The 15642-nt window shown below is 44.3% G+C and overlaps 1 protein-coding gene across 2 annotated transcripts in view; it reads left to right on the top strand.

The window, feature by feature from the left end:
* Positions 1–1079, top strand: part of LOC121434747 (tyrosine-protein phosphatase non-receptor type 12-like) — a 63238-nt gene extending 62159 nt beyond the window's left edge. For both annotated transcript variants that reach the window (XM_041633696.1, XM_041633697.1), the window contains one exon: positions 231–1079. In XM_041633696.1, coding sequence (XP_041489630.1) covers positions 231–292 — 62 coding nt within the window. In that variant the 3' untranslated portion in view covers positions 293–1079. The remainder of the gene's footprint in view (positions 1–230) is intronic.
* Positions 1080–15642: the final 14563 nt, after the last annotated feature.

The following is a 15642-nucleotide window of genomic DNA, read 5'->3' as shown; positions in this document are numbered from 1 at the left end:
GTCTGGGGGAGAAGAGATAGTGGCCAGTGTCTGTGGGCAGCCTACCTGTTCTTCTGGGAGCTGTGGTGGCCATGAGATCCACAGAGTGGCGGGGGGCTGCCACCGTGTTGTGTTGTAGCGCTGGGGCAACCCTGAGAATTGGGTTTGGAGAAGCAGCTATGAGTGCATTCTTGCTGTTTTTAAAGTGGTTTTGAATGTTAACCTGTGATGATGGTATTTTTTGTCTATAGGTTTCGGTAATCGCTGTGGAAAACCTAAAGGACCAAGAGATCCACCTTCAGAATGGACATGATTCAGGGAGTTAAAAGACACTTTAAATTATACTGGAAAATTCAAGTGCCACTGAAAGCCAGATTTATAGTATTCCATCTTTAAAATGTGGGACTAACAGCAGTGTAGATCGTTACCTTAATGTTTTTGCCGGGACCATCTACCTGCCTTATACTACATTTAGGAAAAAGTATTACCTATTGTTTATTTTGTAACTTCAAGTATTACTGCCTTAATGTCTCTTAACCCTGTTACAAGCTGCTTGTAGCCCTGTTAATATAGTAATACTTTTATGATAATTGAGTCAAAGGACTACTCTTCTGCTGTTTTATCATGTATGCATTATTTTGTATATGTACAGGGCAAGTAGGTATATAATTTGATAAAGTTGAAGTCATAAAATATTATTAACAAGATGTAAGAATTTCTGCATGGTCTAAGTTTTTGTGTACCTTATTTGTAAATTATTTGCCCTGAAGTTTTAGAAACAGTTTCTGAATTTTAAAATTGCTGGTTTCATGCAGCCAGCGCTGCAGGTTATCAGAGATCAAAGATTGTAACAATAATGCATTTTGTAAATTGTGAGCAAGAAGTTATTTTTATATTATTACTGTCTAATTGTTCGTCCTGATGGGTCTTGTTTTCATCTAGTCACAGAGATTCAGTAAGTGCCTTGGAACAATATTGAATTCTCTTAGCTCGTGTGTGTTACTTTAAATTTTGAATTCAGCTGGGATTAGAAGACTATCAGAATATATGTATGTTTCAGGATATTTGACCTATAAAAAAAAAACAGTTTTACAGTGCTACATCTTGAATTCTTTTTTTTATTCTAAAGAAAAGGTTGTATTATTTAATTATGTGTATGTGTGTATATGAATGTGTGTGTACCTCTGTGGAGTTATGTGCATGTGAGTGCTAGCGCCCACAGACACCAGAGACATCAGGTATCAGGTCCCCCTAGAGCCAGGATTACAGGAGATTGTGAGCTGTTCAGCATGGTGGCTGGGAACTGAGCTTGGGTCCTCTGGAAGAGTGGTGTGTGTTCTTAGCTGCTGCACCATCAGCAGCCCCTCAGTCTTACCTTCTAAGTCCCCACTTAATTATGGAGGAGGAATAGTGCCGCATACCTGTGGACAGCCCCATGGGAGACTAGGGAAGGACGGTCCTGTGATCCCTTCAGCCCGCAAGTTTTAAGGCTAGCAGACCCTCTGAGAAAACTGTGGCTTACCCCTGCTTTGAGCACAGCATCCACGTCACTGTTACTCTCCCAAGACCCCAGACCACCTAACAAGTGAGATGGGAAGAGTTTTCATGTCCCATGATGGGAGCTCAAGTCCTGTCTATAAACTCCAGGACTAAATTTCAGTCTCAGGGATTGGAATTGGACATTAAGTTTTTCCTGTGTTTAAAAAGGATAGTAAAGCCATGAGATTGAAAATAAATTGAGTAGCTTATTTGTTGTTTCTGCTTTAGTTATGTGTTTGTGAATTTTGTTGGTTTTGGTTTTTGAGCCAGTTTCTGATGTCTCCCAGACATTATGAACCCGCATTGGGCCTTGATTTGCTGCTGATCCACCTCAGCCTCCCAGTGTTGGTATTATAACTTTATGTTAGCACTTGTTTAAATGATTTTCATGTTGATTCCTTAGAATATGAAAAGTTGTCATATATTTTAGTCATTAGAAAATGGTAGTCCATGCCAGGGGATGGGGCGCACGCATTTAATCCCAGCACTCTGGAGGCAGAGGCAGGCGGTCTCTGTGAGTTTGAGGCCAGACTGATTTACAAAGTGAGTTCCAGGACAGCCGTAGTCTTTTCTAAAACCAAAAAAGAAAATGATAATTGACAATTGCAAGATAGAAATATAAATACTGTAGGCTGTCTGAGTGCTGGCAAGACATGTTCCTAGTAACCCTTAAACCCATGTGATGTGTGTCTATGTTCCTAGTAACCCTTAAACCCATGTGGTGTGTGTCTGTGTTCCTAGTAACCCTTAAACCCATGTGGTGTGTGTCTATGTTCCTAGTAACCCTTAAACCCATGTGATGTGTGTCTCAGATATGTTCCTAGTAATCCTTAAACCCGTGTGATGTGTATCTGAAAAAATAACCTCAGGTCTAGAAATAGAGAGGAGTCAGAGTATTTGTTAACCAGACACATGAGGACCTGAGTTTGGATCCTCATCACTCGACATAAAAGAACAGGTATGGATCAGGCCTGGTGTGCACACATTTAATCTTGGCGCTTGGGATGCAGAAGCAGGCAGATCTCTGTGAATTTGAGGCCGCCAGCCTGGTCTACATAGCAAGTTTCAAGGCAACCGGGTACTGACTTCTAATTCAGGGTTAGGAGGTGGAATGGGGGCTCTTGGGAGTTTCTGGTTTGGCATTCCAGCTGAATCAGTGAACTGATTGCAGGTTTGATGAGGAACTGTCTCAAAAAATGCAGTAGGTGGGAGACAGAAGACATGTCTCAGTAGTTAGGAGCACTGGCTACTCTTCTGGAGGATCCACATCAGATCCGACACCTACTTACCTCATGGTGCATGTACACATGCCGGTGAAACACTCATAACATAAAATGAGTATGTTTAAACCTTTTTTAAATATTTATTTATTTATTATGTATACAATATTCTGTGTGCATGCCTGCAGGCCAGAAGAGGGCACCAGACCCCACTACAGATGATTGTGAGCCACCATATGGTTGAACTCAGGACCTTTGGAAGAACAGGCAATGCTCTTAACCTCTGAGCCATCTCTCCAGCCCTGTTTAAACCTTTTAAAACTGTGGAAAGGGTTGGTAAGATGACTCAGTGGGGAAGTGCTTACCATGCAGACCTGATGACCTGAGTCTGTGTGCTAGACCCAGAAGCATGAAGTATCTGGTCCTAGCACATGTACTGGAAATGAGGGGCAAATACACTCTCCCCAAGTGCACAGGACAGCTAGCCTGCTGTATCCAGTGGTCCTGCAAACAGACTGTCTTGACCACACAGATTCTGTGGCCGCATACACACGCACGCGTATACACGCACGCACGCACAAATCTAATGTGGAGAGCAATTGAGCAAATCATCGGTATTGACCAGTGACCTCAACACATGTACCTGCACACATGTGATGAATACATAACAAAAATGGTGAATTGTATAAATCTGGTGTTAGTTTCTAAAGATTGTGGCTTGGGGGTTTCTTGAAATATCTGCATTGGAATGTAGAAGTTAGCTCAATTCAGGAAATAACAAGGCTAACTAAAAGATAAACAATTACGTTTTTATTTATTATAAGGGGAAAACTCACAAAACAGGAACGAGAAGCCCAAGCTCAGCTGTGCTGCAAGAGAATCACACAGAGAGAGAGAGAGAGCACCTGGGCCATGCGCCTGTTTTTTCTCTGGGTCCCTGAAAGCCACACCCTAACGTGGTCCCACCTCTTGAAGATAATTGGTTAACAAAGCTTCCCCATCACCTCCCCCTTTTGTCTAAACAAGAGCAATCCAAACCCGACGCAAAACTATATACAATAGGGAATAGATATCAAGTATAAAATTACAAACAACATAAACAGAGTCAAGTGGTAGATGAACCCCAGGTTGGCACAGGTGGCTGGGTGCATTCTTCAAGGATCCCACGCATCCCAGAGTCCTAGGTTCCTACGCTGTTCCTGGTGCTCGTCTGCCCGGAGTGGGGAGGTGGTTATGGGTCTCCTTGGTGCAGCTACGGTGAAGCAGATGTGTCTCTGGGCAGTGGGTGGCCCAGTGCACTCTAGCAGGAAATAGAAGCGGGCACTTCGTATCCCATTCCTGGCGCTCAGCTTAGAGGCTTCTGCTCTAAGCTGCCAACCTGCTGGAACTCTCACATAAATCCCCCTTGGCTTCAGCTGCTCGAGTGTGAGTCTTGTTATCATCAAACTCTGACCTGGGCGTCTCTTCTAAGAAGGTACTGCAAACAATATTCTGACCATTGCCTAAGGGGTAGATGAACAAGCAATACATAAATCCAACCAGCGTCTCCTGAGTTCATCAAATGGGTGCACATCTGTAATCTCAGTTCTGGGGAGAAGGAGATAAGAAGATGGTAAGTATTTAAAAAATTAAAAAACGGGGCAGGGGTTGGAACTCAGACTGCTCTTGCAAAGAACCCAAGTTTGGTGCCTGGAACACATGTTAGACAGCTCCCAACCCTTGTGAGTCCAGCTCCAGGGAGACCCAGTACTTCTGGCCTTACCAGGCATTTCATTGTAGTTTTTTCTTTTAAAACTCTCACTTCTTTGCTCTTCGGGGGCCAACTCCCAAATACACAGAGTCTTATTCTTTCTTACGAATGCCAGGACTTGGCTTGTTTCTTGCCAGCTTTTCTTATCTTAAATTATCCTGTCTACTTTAGGTCTGTGGGTTTTTACCTTTCCCGATTCTATATACCTTTTTTAAAACTTACTTTTAAAAAATATTTAACTTTATTTTATGTGCATTTGGTATGAAGGTGTCAGATTCTGTTGGGCCTCTTGAGGCCCAGTGTAACTTCCTGATCCTAACTTGAGTTTGGGGAGGAGTTGACTCAGCACAGCCTGACCTAGGCCCGCCTCTGCCCAGCCACCGATGATGTGGCAGGATATTATTGGCCCTTATTCCTCTCTCTACCTCAAGACTTCCGCCCACTACCTCAGCCCTATATAAGTTCCTGCCCCACTGCAATAAAGTGAGATCTGCTTCGACAGACTCTTGGCTCAGTGTGTTTCTCCTCAGTTACCAGTGGGGAGGTCTGGATGGCTCAACACTCGCCATGAGAGACTGGTGGGACCAGTTCTGCCTCTGCCCTATCTGCTAGAGAACCCGGCCAGATTCCCTGGAACCGAAGTTACAGTCAGTTCTGCCACGTGGGGGCTAGGATTGAACCTGGGTTCTCTGGGAGAGCAGCCAGTGTTATTAACCACTGAGCCATCTCTCCAGCCCCCTTTCTTTCTTACTCCATGGCTTGCTGTGTAGCTGGGTGGCTGGCCCCTGGAGTCCTCCTCTCCTCCTTTCGCTCCCTGATCTTTTCTTCCCTGATTTCTCTTCCTGTTTATTCTCTCTGCCTATCAGCCCAGCCTATCCTTTCTTCTGCATATGTATTGGCCATTCAGCTCTTTATTAGGCCAATCAGGTGTTCTAGGCAGGCAAAGTAACACAACTTCACAGAGTTAAACAAATGCAACAAAAGAATACAACACACTTTTGCTTCATTACACAGCATAAAGGAATTCTACTGGCTGGTTTTGGGTGTCAACTTGACACAAGCTAGTCATCAGAGAGGAAGGAGCCTCCCTTGAGGAAATGCCTCCGTGAGATCCAGCTGTAAAGCATTTTTCTCAATTAGTGATCCCTGGGCTGCTGGTCCTGGTATGTAAGAAAGCAGACTGAGCAAACCATGTGAAGCAAGCCCGTAGTTAACTCCCCTCCGTGGCCTCTGCATCAGCTCCTGCCTCCAGGATCCAGCCCTGTTTGAGTTCCTGTTCTGACTTCCTTTGGTGGTTTAGTGTAAGCTGAATAAACCCTTTCCTCCTCAACTTGGTTTTTGGTCATGGTGTTTCATTGCAGCAATAGAAACCCTAAGACAGAAATGTAATACATCTTCAACTAATATTCTACAACACTTCATTCACACACATATGCACATCACATGCATGCGCGCGCGCACACACACACACACAGGGTCTGAAGAGATAGATGGCTGCGGAAGTAAGAGCGTTTGTTGCTTTTGCAGAGAATTCAGGTTCTGTTCCAGCACCCACATGGTGGCTCATAAACCTCTGTAACTCCAGTTCCAGGAGAGCTAATTCTGACTTCATGTACATATATACATGCAGGCAAAACACTCATACAAGCAAAATAAAAATATATCCATCTCGAAATATAGTAAAAGTAAAAATGTTTTATAGATGACAGCCACCAAGTTCCACTTCATCTGGAGAACTTAGGCAATGATTGACGCTCTCATCATGTGTTCCCTGTGCCAGAAGCCAGATGGACACAGCTCTGCACAGCACCAGAGCTCACTGGACAGCAGAAAGTTCATGAGGGGGCTGGAGAGATGGCTCAGTGGTTAAGAGCATTGCCTGCTCTTCCAAAGGTCCTGAGTTCAATTCCCGGCAACCACATGGTGGCTCACAACCATCTGTAATGACGTCTGATGCCCTCTTCTGGCCTGCAGACATACACACAGAATATTGTATACATAATAATAAATAAATATTAAAAAAAAAAAAAGAAAGTTCATGAGGAGCAGGAGCAGCGGTTTCCATGGCAGCAACTTGCTCCTCCAGTTTCTTTGGAAGCCCTGGCTAAAGTAAATATGGTTCTTCTCTTCCTTCCTTTCTTCTTTCTTTCTTTCCTTCCTTCCTTCCTTTCTGTGTTTTAATTACAAGTATTTATTTTGGGGGTGGAGCCACATGCCCATAGAGGCCAGAGAACAGTTTGCAGGAGTAGTTATCTCCTTAGATGGTCAGGCTTGGTGGCAAGCCCCTTTCATCTGCTGAGCCATCTCACAGGCCAGGCCACAAGCCCTTCAGTTCAGTCTTACCATATTAACTCTCTGGTCACACATTACACATCAGCGACTGTATCTATACATATATCCATGCATTACAGAGCAGCAACTGTATCTACACTGTATCCACGCATTACAGATCAGCGACTGTATCTATACATATATCCATGCATTACAGAGCAGCGACTGTATCTATGCATATATCCATGCATTACAGATCAGCGACTGTATCTACACTGTATCCACGCATTACAGATCAGCGACTGTATCTACACTGTATCCATGCATTACAGATCAGCGACTGTATCTACACTGTATCCATGCATTACAGATCAGCGACTGTATCTACACTGTATCCATACATTATAGATCAGCGACTGTGTCTACGCATATATCCATACATTACAGATCAGCGACTGTATCTATGCATATATCCATACATTACAGATCAGCGACTGTATCTACACTGTATCCATGCATTACAGATCAGCGACTGTATCTACACTGTATCCATACATTATAGATCAGCGACTGTGTCTACGCATATATCCATACATTACAGATCAGCGACTGTATCTACGCATATATCCATACATTACAGATCAGCGACTGTATCTATGCATATATCCATGCATTACAGAGCAGCGACTGTATCTATGCATATATCCATGCATTACAGAGCAGCGACTGTATCTACACTGTATCCATGCATTACAGATCAGTGACTATATCTATACGTACATCCATACAATATATGTAGGTTATAATGTGCCTACAAAGACTCATGGAGTTCCAAGAGGGAAGTCGAAGATGAGAAACCTACAGAGATGCACAATTCTCTGTGTAGACAGGTCAGTATCTGGAACAGAACCAAGCTGCAACAAGGAAGCTGCTGCTTCAGGGAGTCTCAGGCCACTCCAGATCTGCACAGGAGCAGAGCCAAGTCCATTTGCAGAGGCAAAGAGACAGCACCGTGTTCAGAAGGAACTGCTGGGTGGTGGGTGGATGGGTGGACAGACAGCAGACCCGGACAAACAGGTGGCAGTTGAGTGGATACATCAGGGCAGGGATGAAGCCAAGTTGAAGCTCCAGAGAGAGTTGGGAGTTCTCAGCTCTTCAGTCTGGGATACACGTGTGTGTGTGCGTGTGTGTGTGTGTTTGTGTGGATGTGTGTGTACATGTGTGTACAGCAAGGTGTGCATATAGAGATCCAAGGGCAACATGAAAGAACCAACCCTCTTCTTCCACCAAGAAAGCCCCAGTGATGCGACTCATTTCATCACATGCACAGCCCAAGTTCCTTCAGCTACTGAGCCATCTTGCCAGCCCGTTGGACAACTATCATCTTTACTTGGCTCAGGAAAAGGAGCCACACCCTTTCCTTGGTCTGTTGTCCCTGCTAAGTCCTTGGGTCTGGTTTATCTGGAGGAACCTAATTGCACCTACGTACCCCCACTGTCCTTGACACACACATATGGAGTCCCTTTCTGCTCCCAGGAATGAGGCGGCTCCACGCGGGTGAGCCAGACAGAGGGTTCCTGCTCGCGTACCCACCAGGTGCTCTATTTTTACAATTCAGTTTAAAGAGTTCTTAGAAATCTCAGGGCAAGACATTCAGAACCACGAGTGCTACACAACATGGCGGACCTTAGGGCAGGGCAGGGCCTGACTGCAGCCATTCTTATCTGAACCTATTAAGAGAGAGGTGGAGGAGTGCTTCTCTCTTCAGACATTTAAAAATAATCCCATAATTATTAAGACAATTTCATCATGTAATGATTTTAAATATTGTCTTTTTCTTCCTTTTTTTTTTTTGTTTTTTGTTTTTTGTTTTTTTTCGAGACAGGGTCCCCAAGAGTAACAGTGTCAGAAACCTACTATTACACTGGCTCTTGATCTCCCGCTTCCCTGGTCTCTGAGAAGTTATCCACGCTGGACGTTCTAAGGCAACGGGCTGGCTAGAACTCCCACGATTGTGGAGAGGTTGGACTGTTACAGACCTAGAGTCAGGCGTCTCGGGCTTTCAGCCTCTAGGTAGCCACTTACTGCCCCCTCTGTGTATGACCTCTCTGTGACCACTGAACCAGAAGCTGAGCATCACCTGATAGCATCTCAGGGGTTGGGGGGGGGAGCAGGGGTCACTTTCCTGTGACCCATCTGATGCTACCATCCAAGAGCTTGAAAATGTTTTGATATATGACTTTTTTGTTTTTGTTTTTGTTTTTTTTCGAGACAGGGTTTCTCTGTGGCTTTGGAGCCTGTCCTGGAACTAGCCCTGTAGACCAGGCTGGTCTTGAACTCACAGAGATCCGCCTGCCTCTGCCTCCTGAGTGCTGGGATTAAAGGCGTGCGCCATCATCGCCCTGCGATATATGACTTCTTTTGTTGTTACTATAAAACTACAAAATTGCTACTTTGTTAAAACATGGAATTTGGGGGGCTGGAGAAGAACCTCGTTGGGAGTGGTCTGCTCTTGCAGAAGACCCGACCCGAGTTCTGAGCACCCACACAGTGACTCCCAGCCACTCCCAATTCCAATTCCAGGAACCTGCGTCGTCTCTTTTTAAAACATGGGATTTGAGGTAACCTAAATTTGCCTTTCTGGGCCTTGGTCATTCATATTTTACTTCAGAGCAAACTCTCTTTCCTTCTCTTGGGAGTGAGAACTGTCTTTCACATTGATGCCTTCATTTCTTCTTCTTTTTTTTAAAGCAGTTGTTTAATTACAGAAGAGAACCCACATCACTGACATCAAAGGATTCTTGCTATCACAAATTCTAATGTAATGATTTGGATCAGAAAGCTTCATTAACTCGGGGTGCTATATTTACAGAAACTAGCTCTTAATAATGCACTAAATGTTGGGTGTTTTATGACATGGGCCTTCGGGGCAGTCGGTTCTAACAGAAGTAAGGCTAGCACCCCGTATGTAAGTGCCCCATTCCGAGCGGTACGTACAGCACCGTTTGTGGGTTTGCCTGCTGCTGTGAAGACAAGGACCAGTTTACCCGCGTCCCCAGCACTCACAGAGAGCGCTGTCCAGCACACCAGCGCAGGATGTCCTTACCAAAGTACTGAGAGGATAAAGAGAACCACCATGCATGCAATGTTCTGTGATGGAGAGAGGACTCCGGAGGGATGGCTCAGAGGTTAAGGACACTATCTGCTCTTCCAGATTCTCTAGGAATATGGTGACTCACGATCATCTATAATGGGATCTGATGCCCGCTGCTGGTGTCCATGAAGATAGAACACTCATGTACATAAAATACTTTAACAACCCACAAGTGTGTGCCCCAAGGCCCAGCTTTAAAAAAAAGGTTTATTTTTATTTTATGTGAATTAGTGTTTTGCCTATATATATATATATGTATATACATATATGTATACACACACATATATATACACATATATATGTATACACACACACACATACTGCATGTGCACCTGGTACCTAGGGGTCCTCCTGGGACTGGAGTTAGACACATTTCTGAGCCATTATATGAATGTCCTCTGCAGGAGCAGTTGAGCGTTATGAGTCATCCAGTCAGCCTTATTAGGAGCGTTTTTGTAGGTTTGTTTTATTTTATTTTTTTTAATATTTATTTATTTATTATATATACAATATTCTGTCTGTATGCCTGAAGGCCAGATGAGAGCGCCAGACGTCTTTACAGATGGTTGTGAGCCACCATGTGGTTGCTGGGAATTGAACTCAGGACCTTTGGAAGAGCAGACAACGCTCTAAACCATTGAGCCATCTCTCCAGCCCCTGTAGGTTTGTTTTAATCTCCAGAGGAGAATGTAATATCATTTTTCATATTGTAATTTCAAATTCATTTGTTCCCCTATTTCATGTCATCTTGACAGCCTGTCCAGGTGGAGATCCTGAGACAGAGGAGAAATTCTTTCTTTGTTGTCGTTGAGACAGGATCTCAACACTTGTGACATGTTTTGGTGAGGGTTTCTATTGCTGTGATAAATACCATGACCAAAAACAATGTAGGGAGAGATGTTTATTTCAGCTTACAGTTCCATAACACAGTCCATCACCAAGGGGAGGCAGGGCCTGATGCAGAAGCCATGGAAAGGCTGTGAACTAACTTTCATTTTCCTGGATTGCTCTGAGCGGTCTGGTGGAAATCAGGATCCTGGGAGGAGGAGCGACAGAAACTGAGGACTCTAGAAGAGCTGACCTACATGAGGAGAAAACACATCACGTTTCTCCTTTGTCTTTGCCCTGGGCCTGAGCTCTGCCATCTGCTGTGTAGCTGGACCACTGATTCTATTCCTGAGTGTGCCAAGAATAAGCTGCAGTACCTTGACTGATGACTGGGGACACTGAGAGCTCCGCCCCCTGGTGACATAAGTACAGAATGGAACGCAGTATAGCAGGGCAGGCTCTGTGGGTAAGGAAAGAGTGGGGCCACCAACAAGAACTGGAGAATGGGCCTGTCCAGACCTGGGTTCAAAGTAACAACCTCACCTCTAATGGGCAAGGGTACAGGACAAGCAAACTGCATTCCCTGCTCTTGCGACTCCCACTCTGTACATGCATGTGTGCATACATACACACGTGTGTGTATATAAACTATAGACCCTGATACAACAGAACTCAATGAAAATGATTTTCACCTGAGGGCAACTTTCCTGTTAGACTTCACTTTCTAAAGAGCAGGATACTAAGATTATCACGGACATTTCTGGATGAAAACTCCTGAAAAGAAGCTGTGTATGCAGATTGACAGGCTGATTAGAATTGCGGTACAGCGGAGATTGGAACGTTGCGGGTTCAGAGGTAAGTGCTTTATCTTGGGCTGTTCTAGCACACTGGAGCAGCCATTCCTTACCCACCTCTGTATAGAACTAACACCTTGTGACATATATATATATATATATATATATATATATATATATATATATTCAATCTACTAATTTAACAGACTTTTGGCTTTCTTCAGTCCAAAAGCTAAAAGTGTCATTGAATAGTATCTTGAGTCCATGAAAAAGTGTCCCCATCTGGTTATCCTTGCCTCTCTGGTGTGTGTAGCTAATAGGTTTTCTGCCCTAAATAATAAGCCTCTTTGCTGATGCAGTAAGCCAGATCAAGCTGAACTGAAAAAGTATAACAACAGGTTTGTTGAGGGCAAAGCAACTCCAGGGCAGGTTCCCTGGTCTCAGAGACCAAGGTCAAAGAGGTCACATGCCTGAGCAGGGCAGGGAGGTTTTATAGGTTGTAGGTGAGGGGTGATGAGGTGTCCACAGGAAGCTGGGTTTGTGCCCAAGTTTGGTCAAAAGCTGAGAGCTTATATGGGGATTTGGGTGACTGGCGGCGTCAGGGAAGGAAGCCACAGTAACCTCCAAGAATGTGGAACTGGGCTTCTGGCTCCTTTCCTTTGCTCAGAGACTCTCTGAGTGGGTGGGGTGAGGCGGGGAGAGATGGGGTTGTCCATTCAGGGGTGAGGCAGAAGTTCCATCAGAACAGACCCAACAGTATATTTGAGACTCACCTTGATTTATGACTTTCTCTGTTCTATACAACTTCATGGAACTGCTTACATTGGGATACGGAACTGAGGTGAGGTAAATCTGTGTTCCCAGACTGTGAGCACTCAAAGTGTCTCCAGAATAAACTCTCTCTTATTCCTTTTAGGAAGAGAGCTGTGGTTCTGCATGGACACATTTAATTTATACCTAATATATCGAGTGAATGCATCAAAGTACAAATAGACAAATGGGGTTAAGTTCGGGTAGGATAATTAAAGATTTTTTTTTTTTTTAACAAAAATGCTCCCTTCCTCTAATTTTCAAATGTGTTGATGTGTTTGTGTCTTTGCTTCAAGACTGACTGTAACGGAATGCCATTAATATTATTTGGCACAGAAGAAGCTTGGTTAATGCCATTAATACAGACAGAAGCACAGTCGGAATGCCCATAGTATGTATTTCCAGCACAATTTACAAACTGGCACATGCCTATAAAACTCAGCTTCTGGAAGGTGGAGGCAGGAAGACCAGAATAACAACAGGTTAAGGTCAAGGGTATTGTGGCTACATAGTGAATTTGAAGCTTGGGCTTCATGAAATCCTGTTTCAAAATTGCAAAAGAGGGAATAGAAGCTGGGTGGGTATACACTTGCAGTCCTACCTAGAATTTGGAGGCATGCCCAAGAAGCTCAAGCGTGGATTACAGATCAAATTATTATCTCAAACAAAATGAAATACCTGAAGAGAACAACACAGGCTGCCCACAACTGAGATTCTATTTCTGGAGGAAGGAAAGCTGGGGAAAAAAAAAAGAGGGCAGAGGTCAACGTGGTCCAGATTTTGCAAAGGCAGAGTGTGGCCATGGGAGAGCTGGATCTTCTGGAGTATCTCAGGGCCATGGAGTACCAGGTCTACCAAGACTGAGTGCTGAGAGGACCAGAACCAGAGAAATCAAAGGCAATAAGTGACCTGTTGTTTTGTGTACTTTTAACCTTTAGTTTGTGTATGTGTGTATGGTTGTTTTGTCTACACTTACATCTCTGCACATTTGTGCAGTGCCCACAGAGAACAGAAGAGAGTGTTGGATCCCCTGGAACTAGAGTTATAGAGTGTTGTTAGCTGTCTTGTGGGTGTTGGGTATTGAACCTAACCACTGAGCCATTTTTCCAGTCCAAAGACTAGGTCTTCACAGTGCCCTGTAAGTTATGCAAATACTCCTAGAATGCAGAGAATGGAGAAACAGAACAATACTCGGCTTCTACGTTATTTTGTTTGTTGTCATGATAGCAGAACCAGGTAATTTTTCTTCCTTCTTTCCTTTCTTGACAGAGTCTCACTGTATAGCCCTTGCTGGCCTGGAGTTTGCTTTGTAGTTCAGACTGGCCTTGAACTCACTTCCCAAGAACTGGGATTAAAGGTATGTGCCACTAGAGCTGTTTTTTTTCTTTAATGTGTGTCTGGGGTTTTGGGTATGTGTATGAGAATGCTAAAGGTCCTTGGGGGTTAGCAGAAGGCATTAGACCCTCTGGAGCTGGAATTAAAGATGAGTGTGAGAGAAGACATGGTAACTGCAAAGACAGGTGTGAACAGACATGGTAACCGCTAAGACAGGTGTGAACAGAGACATGGTAACTGTAAAGACAGGTGTGAACAGAGACATGGTAACTGCAAAGACAGGTGTGAGCAGAGACATGGTAACCGCTAAGACAGGTGTGAGCAGAGACATGGTAACTGCAAAGACAGGTGTGAGCAGAGACATGGTAACTGTAAAGACAGGTGTGAGCAGAGACATGGTAACTGTAAAGACAGGTGTGAGCAAGAGACATGGTAACTGTAAAGACAGGTGTGAACAGAGACATGGTAACTGCTAAGACAGGTGTGAGCAGAGACATGGTAACTGCTAAGACAGGTGTGAGCAGAGACATGGTAACTGTAAAGACAGGTGTGAGCAGAGACATGGTAACTGCTAAGACAGGTGTGAACAGAGACATGGTAACTGCTAAGACAGGTGTGAACAGAGACATGGTAACCGTAAAGACAGGTGTGAGCAGAGACATGGTAACTCTAAAGACAGGTGTGAACAGAGACATGGTAACTGCTAAAACAGGTGTGAGCAGAGACATGGCAACTGTAAAGACAGGTGTGAGCAGAGACATGGTAACTGCAAAGACAGGTGTGAGCAGAGACAAGGAAACTGTAAAGACAGGTGTGAGCAGAGACATGGTAACCGCTAAGACAGGTGTGAACAGAGACATGGTAACTGCTAAGACAGGTGTGAGCAGAGACATGGTAACTGCTAAGACAGGTGTGAGCAGAGACATGGTAACTGTAAAGACAGGTGTGAGCAGAGACATGGTAACCGCTAAGACAGGTGTGAGCAGAGACATGGTAACCGCTAAGACAGGTGTGAGCAGAGACATGGTAACCGCTAAGACAGGTGTGAGCAGAGACATGGTAACCGCTAAGACAGGTGTGAGCAGAGACATGGTAACCACTAAGACAGGTGTGAGCAGAGACATGGTAACTGTAAAGACAGGTGTGAGCAGAGACATGGTAACCACTAAGACAGGTGTGAGCAGAGACATGGTAACCGCTAAGACAGGTGCGAGCAGAGACATGGTAACCGCTAAGACAGGTGTGAGCAGACTTGGGTGCTGGGGACTCAGCTCCAGTCGTCTGGAAGAACAGCTAGTGCTTGTAACTGCTAAGCCATTTCTCCAGCCCCAGTAGTTTTCAGAACACTTTTTAGGTTCACAAAAACTAAACTGAGCAGAATGTAGAAAACTTGTGCTCTGTCCTCAAATGTCCACAGCCCTCTCGATCAACACTACTCCCCCCAGGAGTGCTCCATTTGCTACAACTGATAAGCCTATTGATACATCCAGAGCCTATTATTTATATCACAGAGCAGAGTCTTGTGTTTGGACAAAGGTACAATGACATGCACCCACTGTAATAACGTCAGAGTATTTCATCTGCCCTAAAACACATCATTCCTCTACTCACCCCCATCACCCATAGTCTGTCTCCAGAGTTCCCTTCCCAGAACTTTATGTAGCAAATCAGGCCAAATCCAGCATTTTCATTAGCATTCTTCACCTAGTCTTACTTCATGTCTTTGCATGGATTGATACCTTCTTATTCCATTTAGTGATGAAGAGTACCCATCCCATTGGCTGGCTACATCACAGTTTATGTATCCAAGAACGTCTTCATTGTTCCTAGTTTAGCAGTTATGAGTAAAGCTACCATAAACATCCATATATAAATTCTGTGTGACCCTGAGCTTTCAGCTCCTTTGGATAAATTCCAAGGAGCATGATTTCTGGATTATTAGAAGACTATCAAAGTACCTGT

Source organism: Microtus oregoni, unplaced genomic scaffold (genome assembly GCF_018167655.1).
Source record: "Microtus oregoni isolate MIOR12 unplaced genomic scaffold, Mior012 000044F_ref0000062, whole genome shotgun sequence".
Lineage (NCBI taxonomy): Eukaryota > Metazoa > Chordata > Mammalia > Rodentia > Cricetidae > Microtus > Microtus oregoni.
The sequence above is the reverse complement of the archived record's forward strand: the minus strand, read 5'-3'. Positions and strand labels throughout refer to the sequence as shown.